General features: G+C 33.1%; 1 protein-coding gene across 1 annotated transcript; it reads right to left on the bottom strand.

Moving 5' to 3' along the window:
- Positions 1 to 4,335: 4,335 nt before the first annotated feature.
- LOTGIDRAFT_172712 (hypothetical protein) lies at positions 4,336 to 16,195 on the bottom strand (the record flags this gene model as incomplete). Its single annotated transcript, XM_009049884.1, has 5 exons — positions 4,336 to 5,135; positions 5,452 to 5,615; positions 7,670 to 7,708; positions 12,233 to 12,435; positions 16,181 to 16,195. 5 exons carry the CDS (start codon positions 16,193 to 16,195, stop codon positions 4,336 to 4,338), a joined length of 1,221 nt encoding a protein of 406 aa, XP_009048132.1.
- Between the last annotated feature and the right edge of the window lie 250 nt (positions 16,196 to 16,445).

Below are 16,445 nucleotides of genomic sequence, written 5' to 3'. Positions count from 1 at the left end.
GTGTTCACGAACAAATTTTGACTTGTTTTTACAAAGTCAAGGGCAATAACTCAAAAACCGTTCATCGAAAATGCGTCAAGCCGAGATCTTATCAATTCCAATGATCACACCAAGTTTCATCAGAATCGGTTGAAAACTGTACCTTCAATCCTGCTCACGAACTATTTTTTACAAATTTTGACGCGTTTTACAAAGTCAAGGGCAATAACTCAAAAACCGTTCATCAAAAATGCGTCAAATTAGAACTTGTCCAAGATCTTATCAATTCCAATGATCACACCAAGTTTCATCAGAATCGGTTGAAAACTGTAGCGTCAATCCTGCTCACAAACTATTTTTAACAAATTTCAACACGTTTTAACAAAGTTAAGGGCAATAACTCAAAAACCGTTCATCAAAAATGCGTCAAGTTAGGACTTGTCCGAGATCTTATCAATTCCAATGATCACACCAAGTTTCATCAGAATCGGTTGAAAACTGTAGCGTCAATCCTGCTCACGAACTATTTTTAACAAATTTCGAAGCGTTTTAACAAAGTCAAGGGCAATATCTCAAAAACCGTTCATTGAAAATATGTCAAATTCGAACTTGACCGAGATCTTATCAATCTAAAGCATCACACCAAGTTTTATCAAAATCAGATGAAAACTGTAGTCTCTATAGTGCTCACAAGAAATGTTGACGGACGGACCGACGGACAGGGGCGACGACAATATACGACCACATATTCATGTGGGCGTATAAAAATGAGTTATTTGATGGTGGCAAAACTTTTTTTCAATCCGATTGCGATATCCCACTTAGACTCAAGTATTCATGTCGGGATTGAGTTTAGTTGAGACGAACGTAACATGACCAGCTGCTCTAGTCTTGATTTATTTTAAAAGAAAATGGACCCATCTGGGGCATCGATTTCTATATTATATGAGCAAAATAGTTAATTAAGGGTACTGGAATGTCTTTTTTCCCCACATAACGACATAATGTATGCTTTACAACTATAAACCCTATACCGAATACTCGTGTCCCTTTTCCGATCTGACTTGACAACAGTCCAGGAAGTTATGATTGTTCTCTCAGGTAGTAATTGTGGAAGCATAATTGAGATTTGTTTCTGACAACTGACACGGATAGCTATATCTATCAACTGGTTAAGCTGGTTAAATCTCAGATGTGAGACAGTGGGGTGGGAATCTGAGATGTGGGACAGTGGGGAGGAAATCTGAGATGTGGGACAGTGGGGAGGAAATCTGAGATGTGGGACAGTAGGGAGGAAATCTGAGATGTGGGACAGTGAGGAGGAAATCTGAGTTGTGAGACAGTGGGGGTGGGAATCTGAGATGTGGGACAGTGGGGAGGAAATCTGATGTGGGACAGTGGGGAGGAAATCTGAGATGAGGGACAGTGGGGTTTGTCAATGCAACATCTCTTTGAACAGTTAACAATGAATCATCATGTTCATTTCAAGTTAAACTCCATAAATATAGGCAAAATACAATGATAATAAAATTGATTAATGATTTTTTAATTTTTTTTTTTGAATGAAATTTGTATTCATATATATATATATATATAAAACTTAACATAATAATTTAACAGATAATGATAAAGTCCTTGGTACTGGGCTTTTTGATCTTCAATAATAAACAAATACCATCTTGATTTATCAAAGGTTCACGAATCAGACGAAATACATCGCCCTTGATACAGCAGATGTTAGTCTGACAACAAATTTAACCCTTCATTCTGCAATAATAAATAATGATACAGTCCAATCTTGTTAAGTCACATATTCGACTTTGTATTATACTAGGGTATACAAGTCAAACTTTATGTAACTTTTGACAGTTCCAAATATGAAAATTTTGGGTAAACTGATGCATTTTTATTAAGAAAAGCGAATATCATATATCGGTGAGTAATTATCATAATCACATATGCTTTAGATTGTGACCTTAAACTTTTGGCTCCTAACTTTTTGATCCTCTAACCTTTATACGTTATCACCGAGTACACCTTTACCTTTATATGCGATCTCCTGATACCCCTATATACCCTATAACCTATAACCTTTATATACTGTTTACTGGTCCCTTCTAACCTTTATACGCTATCCCTTAGTGCCATCTAATCTTTATACATCATCCCCTAGTACCATCTAATCTTTATACATCATCCCCTAGTACCATCTAATCTTTATATACTATCCCCTAGTACCATCTTATCTTTATACATCATCCCCTAGTACCATCTAATCTTTATATACTATCCCCTAGTACCATCTTATCTTTATACATCATCCTCTAGTACCATCTAATCTTTATATACTATCCCCTAGTACCATCTAATCTTTATACGCTATCTCATTGAATCCCTTACATTTATACGCTTTCCCTAATCTTTATGTACTGTCTACTAGTACCCAATTACCTTTTAAATTAACTATTCCCTCGAAACCCTAACCTTTATACACTATCCCAGGAACTCCAAACCTTTATATGCAACACTCTGGTTCCCCCTTACTTTTATATGCTATTGTACCTTGTACCTTTATACGCTATCCCTTTGTTCGCCTAGAGCTTTATACGCCAACTCCTGCTACATTTAATCTAGAAAAATGTTATTGTGGTAAGGCATTAAGAAATCAACTAAAATTTAAAAGAGAAATATGCAAAATTTTGATTATCAAAAACCAAATTAATTTAAAATATGCTATTTACATTTTATCTAATTGATCAAAGTGAATTTGTATTAAAAGGTTAATTATAAAAGGGGTGTACTAATTGATGAATTAGCAGCTTGAAAATCGGTTAAATTTTTCGGAAATATTTCATGTAGATTTTGGTATACAGTTTTCAAAATTCTTTATTCATACAACAAAAATTAAAATGACACCTTAACCGAGAAACAACATAATATTGAATGTCTAAAAAGTTTCTTTTACCTGGATCAACTCTTATTTGACTTAGAATTCCTTTTACAAAAATTGTTGATAAACCAGAAGTCAGATTTTAATTCTGACAAGTGATATAGATAGCTAAAACTGACCTCAAGTTACATATTTACACAAAAAATGTAAAAGACTATAAAACCGTATTATATAAATTCTTTCTGAGTCAGAAACTGTAGAACTACTGAATTAGTCTTGAATTATTTTAATTTTAATATTTGAACATAATTTGTTGACAAGTACAAATAAACAAATAAACAAATAAACAAACTACAAAACAAAATAAAATTCAAAAACAAAAATATATTTACCCTATTTACAAACTGAGATCATTTAAGGATAAAACTTTAAAAAAATAAAAAAATAAATAAAAAATAAAAAATTTGTGCCAATAGGAGCTTATGCGATTTTATGAATGCTTAGTCAACAAGACCATCTTCACAATGTCTGGCTATAACGAAATTTGTCTTATACTTTAACTACAATAGCCACGATACTCATATCACTGAAGTTTGTAAAATCAGTGATTTGAATGGATGCAGCTAATCAGAGCTTTTGATAGAATGTGTGTTAACAATAAGCAAGACATAATGTTTACACTCTTTCTGTCAAGGGCTCTGATTGACTGTATTTTAAGATGTGCAATCAAATCAAATCAATGCATTAAGTGATACAAGGATTGTGATTATTGCAGTCAAGGTATAGTACAAAGATTGTAATAGCTTGACATTGCTGTTTTGAGGCTGATTCCCATTAAAAATTCACTTAACTCGATTGACCAACAAAAGTGATAATCTCATGAAAATGATTTGAATAATAAAGATGTTGTCAGATCACAGATGAAAAGTAACCTTCAGCGGAAAAAAACAAAAACAAATCATTCAGACCTGCATTTTAATCAGAATCAGAAATAGTAAAAAGACAAAATGGGTTTACCAAAGGACAATATTAGTCAAATTTTCATCCCCGGTATTTTTCTTCTTCATTGTAATCTAACAAGCTTTCTACCACAGTGTTGTTGACATTACTTTTAATCACTCGAATTGTGTCATGAAGAAGCCATTTCTTGGTAACAATAATGAATTGTGGATATCAGATGTGTGGATGCCATTATTATGCTCTATTTGAGATTTGTTATCCCTCAATTCATTTTTGCTATGGAGTTCTTTGATTGGTTGAGAAGGACTGTGGTACAAAATTGTTAGATATCACTGCAGACCGAAAATATCAGACAAAAAAGAAACAAAATTGTAATCTTATTTTAATTAGATCAAAGAGTTCAAATGTTAAGTATGTTAGTGATATATATTAATAACAAATTTTAATGGAAATAATTGTTTAGAAAGAAGGGCTAAAAAAAATAAAGAATGATAAAATGTAAAATATCACAATTCCGTGGTTACGATTAGTGAGTCAGGGATGTCAATTTTCACTTTTGTATCTCCAGGGTAACTTTTACGCCTCATGTCGTTAAAAGCCTCTCTTTCACTGTCTTTCTGCTCTGTTGCTGCAGATGACACCACAGGAAGTTCAGAACTATTAGAACTACATTCCTGTAAAGTAGTTTGAACACCTCGAAAGTTTGGAAATTCCTGTCCTAAAGCATTCGCTGATTTTGATTGGGGAAAACTATTTGGGCGTTTGTTTCCACGAGGAGGTCGCGCTAAATCTAACTGGGGCACTGAAAGACGTGACGTTAAATTTTGTGGAGATAAAATTTGTTGACTGTACAAAGATGGAGGTTGTTTGTGTGCTGGAAGTTTCTCTGAAGACATCTGTGTTAATCCACGAGGAAAGTTTAACGAATTGTTAGCACAACATGGCGATAATACCATATTTGGAATTGTCGTCTGCGTTTGTTCTTCTAATTTGTCATCACTGATGTCACTATTAACACTAGTCACTGAACCAAGTAAATTCGGATTTTCACTGAGTATTTGATCAAAAGTAAAGCTGGCACGAGCCTGTGCCCCAGGTGAAGGGGTTGGAGTTGGTCTCTCAGGCAGAAGCAATCTGCCAGAATTGTTTAAAACTTTTAATAAATTTTCCATATTTGTACTGACGCGCCGCACTTCAGTACTTAATGTTTCCATTTTGCGTTCAAGATTGTCCACGCTAGTCCTCGTATTTTCCATTTCAACTTGTAAATTCTGTAACTGATTTGAATCATCTGTTGGTTTATTGGCTGAAATGGAAAACAGAAGTGCAAGGTTTGAGTTTTGGTTTTATTGTTTATGACCCTTTTGAGTGAATCCAAGGCTGGAAATAGTGTACAGTGGTGTATTAAGGTAATAATTTTTTGGGACATGAAATGAACTGGAAATCCATGACCTATTGATGATGTCTGAAAAAACCAGAAAACATACATGACGTTTGGATGATGGGATGATCTGATGTTAACTGAAAGAAAGAAATATATGGGCTGGGAATAATATCTGGAATTCACTGAAAGAAATGCATGACCTTCAGATGATGTCTGAAATTAACTGAAATGACCCTACCTTGATTTAAACTGGGAAGTGTTCTACATGGTCGAAGTTTATGACTTCTGTTGTATCTATTGTGAAGTCGTGACCCCATTGAATTGGCACGCCGCATGGCGTTTGGGTTTGGGGTGAATTTCTTTGGAGCTGCACTTTCTTGCTGAGCAGTGGAATTTTCAGTTCTGGAAATGTAAAGAAATGATCTTAATATGACAAACTGCTTCAAACAACATCTATTGTGATCTGGATTTTCAATTTCAACAACAAATATTGTGATCTGAATTTTGAACATTTGAACAAATATTGTGATCTGAACTTTGAACACTGAACAAACATTGCTATCGGAATTTTGAACATTTGAACAATTATTTTGATCTGAATTCTGAACAACAAATATTGTGATCTGAATTCTGAACAACAAATATTGTGATCTAAATTTTGAACATTTGAACAAATATTGTGATCTGAATTCTGAACAACAAATATTATGATCTGAATTCTGAACAAAAAATATTGTGATCTGAATTCTGAACAACAAATATTGTGATCTGAATTCTGAACAACAAACATTGTGATCTGAATTTTGAGCAATAAATGCTGAATAGGAATTTCTAACAACAATTAACTTACGATAAATAATATTCAATATCACGAAACAATAATACTTTACCTAGTTTAACACACAACAATATAAATAATTTAAAAATTGAAATAGTATGATATTTATAATATGTATACTCTATGTGCATATAAATAATATAGTAGGTGCTATAAATGCACCTTTATATAAACATACATGCTAACATAGTGCAAGAAAATGATTTGAATACATATCAGATGCACATATTGATATACTCATATTGATATTGAAATACTAAACTGAAATGCAAAGATGTATATATTATTCAGGAGACTTCAAACAAGTTTTTTTTTTTTATGCATATTCAGACACTTATTAGTTCCTTTTCTACTATTCTGATCATCCTTTATCAATTCAGCTTTGACCCAATCATAATTGTAAGGGGGATTTCTAAACGTTTGCATGTACATCAGGGACACTGATAGCAATGATTTGCATCTTTCTTATTTTCAGTCATACACCTGTAGTTCTTACAATGTCCAAAAACTAAACCTTTTATAATGTCACTATCGCAAAGATTGCTTATAATGGATCACAAAAATTTGCTTTTCATATAATATTTTTGGTCATAATATGAAACTAATCTACATGTCATTGCCTCTGTATTTGGAAGGGTTTTCTTCATCAGCAACTAACTAGACTTAAGTTCTAGGGACGTGTAAGCTACGCCTGCAAAGGGAAATACAAAGCACAGAGGTACAGAATTTCTGCATAAATAAAACAAAGCTACTAAGCTATGTTGTCATCATTCAAACATTTACACAAGGCAGAATAGCTTAAAAATTTACATTGGTTGCAGAGCTACAACACAAAGGTATACAAATACTAAGAAGAAAAGGAGCAGAGCAATCTATGTACCAAAGCTAAAAATCTAAGTAGTTTAGCAGTATAATCTCTGCATAGACAGTATTTTAACAGAGGGAAGAGCATGGACAATGTTATATATAAACAGGCAGATAAAGAATTGTGTCAACTCTGTACAGAGGCATACATATCATGATCAATTCTTTTAGCTAACATATCAAAGGAACAGGGGTGTATCTGTACATATATGTCATACAGACACTTGCAAATGCAAATCATGAGCAACATACCCACAAAAAGCTGTCTCTGTGCAGTGAGAATTTACAGAGGTATATTGAGCTAAGGACAAATGATGCCTCTTTACAGAGAGCTAATATAGACATATGGAACTAACAAGCAAAGCTATTTCTTTACAAAGAGCTAACAGAGGCAATTGGAGCTAAAGAAGAAAAAACCTAGATACAGAGCTAATATAGGCATATGGAGCTAAGGAGTAAAGCTATTTCTTTCTAGAGAACTGACAAGGGTATATAGAACTTGAAATCGGTACATTACAGAGGTATACAGAATTAACAATCAGTCTCAGCAATATGCAGAGACATAAGGAGCTAATTGTGAATACATTATGTGCAAAGAGGCTTGTAAATCCTCTGTACAGAGACATATAGAGCTGAAAAAAGTTGTCTGAGCATTTAGAGTGCACACACAAGCATATCAATAAGGCGCTATAGAGAGAAGCTATCTCTACACAGAGAGCTAAGAGAGGCATACAAAGCTAGGAGCAGAGCCTACCTGTCACCACCAAACATACTTCTGGTCAGATATTCAAACCTGGAAATCAGTTATCTCCCTTTAATTGATATTTTCAGTATCTGAAGCCACCGTTGCATGACTACCAGAACAATAATTTTGAAGCCTTGAGGACATATTACAAGCCAACAAGAATTTGAACTCTTTGGACGCTAAACCCATAAGATAACACAAATTTCCTTTTTGGACGTAAGTATCCCCTTTCAGAACAAGTTGTATATTTCTGAAAACATTTGTTGGACGTCTAAACCCCGTCCAGAACAAGATGTGAATTTCAAAACTCTTATTAGAAATAGACTCTAAATCTCTGAGATGATTTCAAAAACATTTTTGTACATATCTAGCCCCTAAACCCATGAAAAAATGTCAATTTGAAACACCTTTTTAGACATAACAAACAGACAAAGGGTTCTTCCTTTTACCCCTTTCAGGATCATTGATTGATTGCATTATCCCCCTACCCCTATAAATCCTTTCTATTTCATGATTTTCTCTAAGGTTTTCCCTGCCGTAGAATATAGCCTGACTTAATCGTAATTGTCCTAAAATTTTATGCGTGTCATTATCCTAAAAAATTCCCTATGAAAACCCCCAAGTTAAAAATAGCCTCTTAACTACGAGAACAGGTAAAATTTAGAAAACTTCCTTTTAGGCCATAACTAGCCTCTAAACCACAATGAATTCTTAGATTAAATTTTTTTAAATTTTAACACCTGAACCCTTTGGTAAATCTTATGAATTGCTCAATAATCCTGTGGTTTGGTAAGAGTGGTTGTAACAACAAAATAAATTTGAAGTGGTTTGGGTATTAATAAATTTGTTCGTAGATCTTATGAATTGCCCAATAATCTTGAGGTTTGGTTATTAATAAATTTGTTAATAGATCTTATGAATTGCCCAAAAATCTTGAGGTTTGGGTATTAATAAATTTGTTAGTAGATCTTATGAATTGCCCAATAATCTTGAGGTTTGGGTATTAATAAATTTGTTAATAGATCTTATGAAATGCCCAATAATCTTGAGGTTTGGGTATTAATAAATTTGTTAGATCTTATAAATTGCCCAATAATCTTGAGGTATGGGTATTAATAAATTTGTTCGTAGATCTTATGAATTGCCCAATAATCTTGTGGTTTGGGTATTAATAAATTTGTTAGTAGATCTTATGAATTGCCCAATATTCTTGTGGTTTGGGTATTAATAAATTTGTTAGTAGATCTTATGAATTGCCCAATAATCTTGAGGTTTGGGTCTTAATAAATTTGTTAGTAGATCTTATGAATTGCCCAATAATCTTGTGGTTTGGGTATTAATAAATTTGTTAGTAGATCTTATGAATTGCCCAATATTCTTGTGGTTTGGGTATTAATAAATTTGTTCATAGATCTTATGAATTGCCCAATAATCTTGTGGATTTTTAATAATGATTTGTAAGTAGATGTTATAAATTGCCTCATAAACTTGAGGTTTGGGTATTAATAAATTTGTTAGTACATCATATGAATTGCCCAATAATCTTGAGGTTGGGGTAATGATAAATTTGTTAGTAGATCTTATGAATTGCCCAATAATCTTGTGGATTTTTAATAATAATTTGTTAGTACATCATATGAATTGCCCAATAATCTTGTGGTTTGGGTATTAATACATTTGTTAGTAGATCTTATGAATTGCCCAATATTCTTGTGGTTTGGGTATTAATAAATTTGTTCATAGATCTTATGAATTGCCCAATAATCTTGTGGATTTTTAATAATGATTTGTAAGTAGATGTTATAAATTGCCTCATAAACTTGAGGTTTGGGTATTAATAAATTTGTTAGTACATCATATGAATTGCCCAATAATCTTGAGGTTTGGGTAATGATAAATTTGTTAGTAGATCTTATGAATTGCCCAATAATCTTGTGGATTTTTAATAATGATTTGTTAGTACATCATATGAATTGCCCAATAATCTTGAGGTTTGGGTAATGATAAATTTGTTAGTAGATCTTATGAATTGCCCAATAATCTTGTGGATTTTTAATAATAATTTTTTAGTACATCATATGAATTGCCCAATAATCTTGAGGTTTGGGTATTAATAAATTTGTTAGTACATCATATGAATTGCCCAATAATCTTGAGGTTTGAATATTAATAAATTTGTTAGTACATCATATGAATTGCCCAATAATCTTGAGGTTTGGGTAATGATAAATTTTTTAGTAGATTTTATGAATTGCCCAATAATCTTGAGGTTTGAATATTAATAAATTTGCCCAATAATCTTGTGGTTTTGTAAAAGAAATTTGTTAGTAGATCTTATGAATTGTCCAATACTCTGGTGGTTGTAGAAATCTGTTAGTATGAATACAAATGCCCAGGCTATACTATCATAAATCAAACATTAGCAAATTTTCTGGGAATTAGAGTTCTGGGGAACCGAACAAGGAAATAAGTAGTGGCAGGTTTGCATGGCCTCTCATTATTTTGAAACCTCAAGCACCACAAGTCAACTTTGAATCTAGTCACAGAAACAAATTTTCATTGGTTAAACACTGAGTTTAAATGAAATTATAGATAATATACTTTGAACTTCAAGTAATATAACTTTTAGTGTATGGCATGTGACGTCACTTTGTAATGGTTACTTAACAGCCTGCTCTGGTACATATATTATAATTATGTTGCTGATAGGCTGGCTGCTTGTCTTACAAGAATTAATTCTAGCTTGATGTCCTTACAAAAATTGTATACAGGATATATGGAACCTCTCACAATGAGTGCGAAATACATATTTCCTTGTCATGTTCTCCAAAACTCTGACCCCAATCACAAGTTAAAGTAAAGGTGTCTAAGTGCACATTCCAAGTGAACAGTGGTAGAAGTGAAGATACAAAATAATATACACCCACACAGCAGTCTTTTTAGAATTTCAATCCATATTAAATAAAGAATTAATATATAAAGCCCCAGAATGACACATGAGAGGATTGTAAAGTGATGAAAGTTGATTTGATAATAAAAGTACAACAGTATTTGCTAGTAAGCGTACAATCCAATCAAAGCACTGCATTGACAAAAATTCTAAATGAAGTCAAGGTATTAGACAAAGTTCGTACTAGCTAGACATTGTGAAGAAGTCTAAAGTCATGATTAGCTACAGCTTAAAATTCATGAACAGATTGAAAAGACTGACAAATTAGTGGCAACGACAATATATGCCCATATTTGATGTGTGTGTACAAAAATAAAACTTGAGATCAAGCATGGACTTTGATACCTCTTGGATGTAGCCGTTTCTGGCAGGAACCATTTTGCTAATTTGGACTGTTTCAGACTACCGGTTAAACTGTGCAACCACAACAAAAACAATGGTCAGACAGAACAATATACATTAAAGATATACAATACCAGATACAAGTCTTCTTTATACACAGATATAGGGTGTCAGGGCTGGGAAATACACTGGTATCATAATAAACACTAGTATCAGAATTTATATTGTTAGTAATATTGTCTCATTAAAAAATACCCAAATATGATACATATATTTTTTCATTGTATCAAAGATTGATTTCATTTCATTTCATTGTATCATTATGAACCAATATCACTTAACCCTATAGGGTGTACAACTTCATTTTATTTTGTACAGAGTTCTCTATATAATCTGACAGGCACTGGGACCAATATATGACAAATTACTGAGAGTGTCAAAGTTGAGGATTTTTAATATCTACCACTTTACTTACTATTTATAGCTCAGTGATTTTACCTCCAAAAGTTACAAAAAATAGGATTCAAGATATTTCATTTTGTTTTATTCAAGACATATTTTTTTAGTTAAATATACTACAGAACAGAAGGATGAAAAACTCTATTTTATTTCATAAGTCCAGTAAAGTACAGTAGAGTAAGATGTAAAACACCTTGTAATAAATACCTCATTTAACTTTCTAGAAATTTCTTTCATATAATAAAAAATAAAATTCAAAGAAGACGCCAAAAATTGTACCGTTTTTTTTTTTTTTCAAAATAAAGAAGACTTGTAACTTATAACAATATAAAAAAATATCAAAAATTCACAAAATTAATTTGTTAAAAAGATATTGTTGGACATAGATATTTATACATATTTCATCATTTCAAAACATAAACACAAACTTTTTTTAAACTTTATGTCAGTCATTGTCACATGCAAATTGTGGGTTGAAATGTAGGTTTGGTATGTATATTATTTGTGTTTTAAATTTATCCTTGATGTGCATAAATATCTTTGTCCGAATGTTGCAATCAAACTATGGTCACCTATGAAAGACTCTATGTTAAATTTATAGACCTAGCTTGTGCCTAAATATACCTAAGGTCTCCCTATATCTAGACTAGTAATCAGTTCAATGCACATGAAATGCACATGCTTTGACCTACTTTCAGAACATGCTGCATGTGAAGATTTGTGACTAAAATCACTCCTGGATTATGGTTTATCATCTTTGTATTACTTTGGACAGTATCTGTAGACTTTGGACAAGCTATGTATTTGAAAATTTGTCTTACCTCGACATTAAATCACCATTGGATAGTTTCAAGGATTTAGATCGAATCCTGGAAAGAAGGGGAGTACCAACTGGGTCATTGTCATTACCCTCATCATCACCATTTTTGGACAAGGGAGATGTTTTATCATGTTCCTCTTCTTCTTCAGCATCTTCAGATATCGAAGGCAAGGTGATGACTGGAACATTGGGGCTGTCGTCCTCCTGGAAAACATAAATCATAAAGTTTCTAGCCAAACATGATCTTTCTGATCTAACCATGAACCTTCAAAACTGTTTTAGGCTCACAATCTGCCTCTTAAGCTGGAGAGTATAGAGGATGGGATAGTAATCTGAATCCACATTCTGCTGCTGTCGTCAGATCAACATAAGATGTGTTGACCAGAGCGTTGTTCTGAAGTAGGAGCTCCCCTTTGTGGTATGAAATATCTCTCATATTTCTCTGCAGATTGCTGTCAAGTATGGGTTCTATTGGTTCTAGTAGGCATTAGTACAGTTGTATGATAGCATATAAATATCTCACTTTTAGAAACATCAGGCATCACCTTCCACTGAGCCAGAGGGTTGTTCACTATTGAACTACCACTTAACTGTGGGTTGGTCTACAGGTGATGCACTGTTGTTCTGTATCACATGCCACTTAACTAAGCAAAGGATTGTCAACCCTGTGAAATTTAACTGAGTGTTAAGTGAAGTCTTGTATTTCTATTTACAGACAATAGTAAAACAGTGAACCATCCACAAGAATATCCCAGAGTCAGATGATGACTAGTGTTTCTTATAACAGACAATAGAACAACAGTGGAACACTCTTCGGAATATAATCAAGAGTTTGGTGATGTCTGGTGTTTCTATAAACAGACAATAGAACAACAGTGGAACACTCTTCGGAATATAATCAAGAGTTTGGTGATGTCTGGTGTTTCTATAAACAGACAATAGAACAACAGTGGAACACTCTTCGGAATATAATCAAGAGTTTGGTGATGTCTGGTGTTTCTATAAACAGACAATAGAACAACAGTGGAAGACTCTTCTGAATATAATCAAGAGTTTGGTGATGTCTGGTGTTTCTATAAACAGACAATAGAACAACAGTGGAACACTCTTCGGAATATAATCAAGAGTTTGGTGATGTCTGGTGTTTCTATAAACAGACAATAGAACAACAGTGGAACACTCTTCTGAATATAATCAAGAGTTTGGTGATGTCTGGTGTTTCTATAAACAGACAATAGAACAACAGTGGAACACTCTTCGGAATATAATCAAGAGTTTGGTGATGTCTGGTGTTTCTATAAACAGACAATAGAACAACAGTGGAACACTCTTCTGAATATAATCAAGAGTTTGGTGATGTCTGGTGTTTCTATAAACAGACAATAGAACAACAGTGGAACACTCTTCGGAATATAATCAAGAGTTTGGTGATGTCTGGTGTTTCTATAAACAGACAATAGAACAACAGTGGAACACCCTTACGAATATCATCAAGAGTTTGGTGATGTCTGGTGTTTCTATAAACAGACAATAGAACAACAGTGGAACACCCTTCAGAATATAACCAAAAGGTTAGGTGATGTCTGGTGTTTCTATAAACAGACAATAGTACAACAGTGGAACACCCTTTAGAATATCATCAAGAGTTAGGTGATGTCTGGTGTTTCTACAAGCTGACTACACTCCAGCTGTAGACCAAATATAAAAAAATAAAATGCAAAAAGTCAATAGTAGACAAAAGTCATTTAACATTTGTGACTTCTTTATGTAATCATTTTAGCTTTATTAGAATATTATTGAGGAAATCTTCTCTGAAAGAAGAAAAAAAGTCTCATCTTTCAATATTAAAATTTTTATCAATATCAGAAATGTGTTTTGTCTAGAAAAATGGTAGATAGTTTTACAAACTATTAAAACAGAGCAAACTAGCAAAATTGGAAATATCCTTATTTTACAAGGATAACAAGGTTCTAAAGTATTTTGTGCTTGGAAAAACTTGACTTGCGAGTCTCACAACACAAATTACATCATCTATTGAAAAGAGGGCGAAGTCATTTGACGTCACTAAACATCTGATCAAAAGAAAGAAAATTGGCATCAAGCTGGCCTTTTTCAGAAATGTGTGAGTGTCAATTTCATTGGAAGGTATCATTAAATAGCTTTATAAATTCTGATTTTAATGATGTAAAATTTGATATGGTTTGATCTAATGACAATGGAGAAGGAGGTGTTAAAGATGTCGGGTGGCAATTTTATTTTTTTGGCAGCGACACAGCGTTACCTTTTTTATGTTTGTGAGATCTGCCTCTATCTGGATTCACTATGGCTGATACATGAATAAGATCTATAATATTGCTATCTGCTAGTTTAAAAAGAAAGAAACAACTATACTGTGCAATGATAACAACTTAGGTTCACAAGAATGGTACTTGGCCAGAATTCTTAGCATTGATCTTTACCAGATTATCCATAACCTATATAGCTTGGAATTAATTGAAGATGACTTATACAAGGTCATCATATTTCCCACACAGATCAATATTTAACCTCTTCTTTGTTTGATGTAACCAAGCAAATGATGTAATGAAAAGAACCAACCCTCTAACCAACTATGCTACAGAACAACCATTTTGTCTGATTTATCAGTTTGTGTAAGTACTTCACTTCATGAATGTGTTATCTTTAAGAAATTAGATCATAACAAAAAAAAATCTATTTTCTTACCACTGTCTGTCTGGGTGAAATATGTTATGTTTAAGTGGGCTATTGTCCAATAGGTCAGGATGAGCTCCTCTTACAGTGACTGATTGGCCTACAGTTCTCAAGTAAGGCTACTAGCTGTACACCTTAAAAATTCTTCAACTGTTGAAAATCAAAAAGGGGTAGGCTATTGCCATTTTTCTGGCAAAATGGCTCTCATTGCATTCTTATTGGCATTGCTTGTTTTGGTCAGAAAAACATAAAACTGCATTGGTTCTTATCCTGCTTTCAAATACTGTATATTTGTAAGTATTGTGCACAGACTTTTACCCTACAAATTGTTTGCAAAACTGGGAAAAATGCCATAAAGGATCAAGATGAACAGAGCCTAAATATTTCTCTGTTTTTTTTTAATAATGCATAGAAAATTTGAGATTTGCCATCAATACCAACTGAGGAAGTAATCAAGAGCAATGATAATGTGGTGTATTCAGCATGCTTCTTCTGCCACTTCCCCTATTAATTCATGTTTACTTGTAGACAAACTGGATACTACATAATACAAAAATGACACGTATGGCTAAAAGTCAGGTAAGATATCTAGACGACCAATTACCTTTAATTATGACATTCCCTGGATCTACTCACTTGTCTAGAGCATTGTCGTCTGTCTGAGTCGTCTATTGTCTTCAAAGGTTACAATGAGCTCCATTAAATGTCAACAAAATGAAGTTTCCAAGCTTCAGGCAACTATGACACTCATGAATAAGAATTTGAATCACTTTAGCAGACATGAAATTATTGATAAACGGCCATGTTTTATCCTTGATTGGATATGTCTTGCAGTGATTTTTCACAAATATATTTGACAAAATCAGTTCGTGAATTTTGTCCGTCAGTCCATCAAGATATTACTGGATGAGATCTTTGACAGCAATGTTTTCAACCTCTTTCTTTCTATTTGCCCTTTATGATCCTTGATCAATTCTAATATCCCCTTCCACATAAATCCTTACTATTTCTATTTCATGAGTTTCTCCTAGCATTTCCCTGCAACCTTTTTCATGTGAATAGAGCCTGATAGGATAGAACAATTAGAATTATAATTGTTCCAAAAAAATGCTTAATAAATGTTTCATGTGTATCGGGGGACACAGATAACTTTGATTTGAATTCCAATTTTCAGTCAGACATCTTCCACTTAAACAAAGCATTTTATTACATCACTATAACAAAGGTCTTTACTTACAGGAACCACAGACATCTGATCAAATATTGGAATGATATATATAAAAACCTCAATACACGTAAAAATACTAGAAAGTGAAGATTCTTCTAAGGACAAGCTCATGAAAAAAAACATACATGAGTAATCTACTGATGTAGTCGGGTTTCTACCCCTTTTGCATGTTGTCCACTGTTCTACCGACGGGATGCCCAATTCTATCGATTTTTGTTTTTTCCTGACCAAATTTTCAAGGGACCTACCATTTTTAAATGTCCAAATTCTCTGA

The sequence above is a fragment of the Lottia gigantea genome (assembly GCF_000327385.1).
Source record: "Lottia gigantea unplaced genomic scaffold LOTGIsca_140, whole genome shotgun sequence".
Taxonomy (NCBI): domain Eukaryota; kingdom Metazoa; phylum Mollusca; class Gastropoda; family Lottiidae; genus Lottia; species Lottia gigantea.
This window is presented reverse-complemented; position numbering and strand designations above follow the sequence as displayed.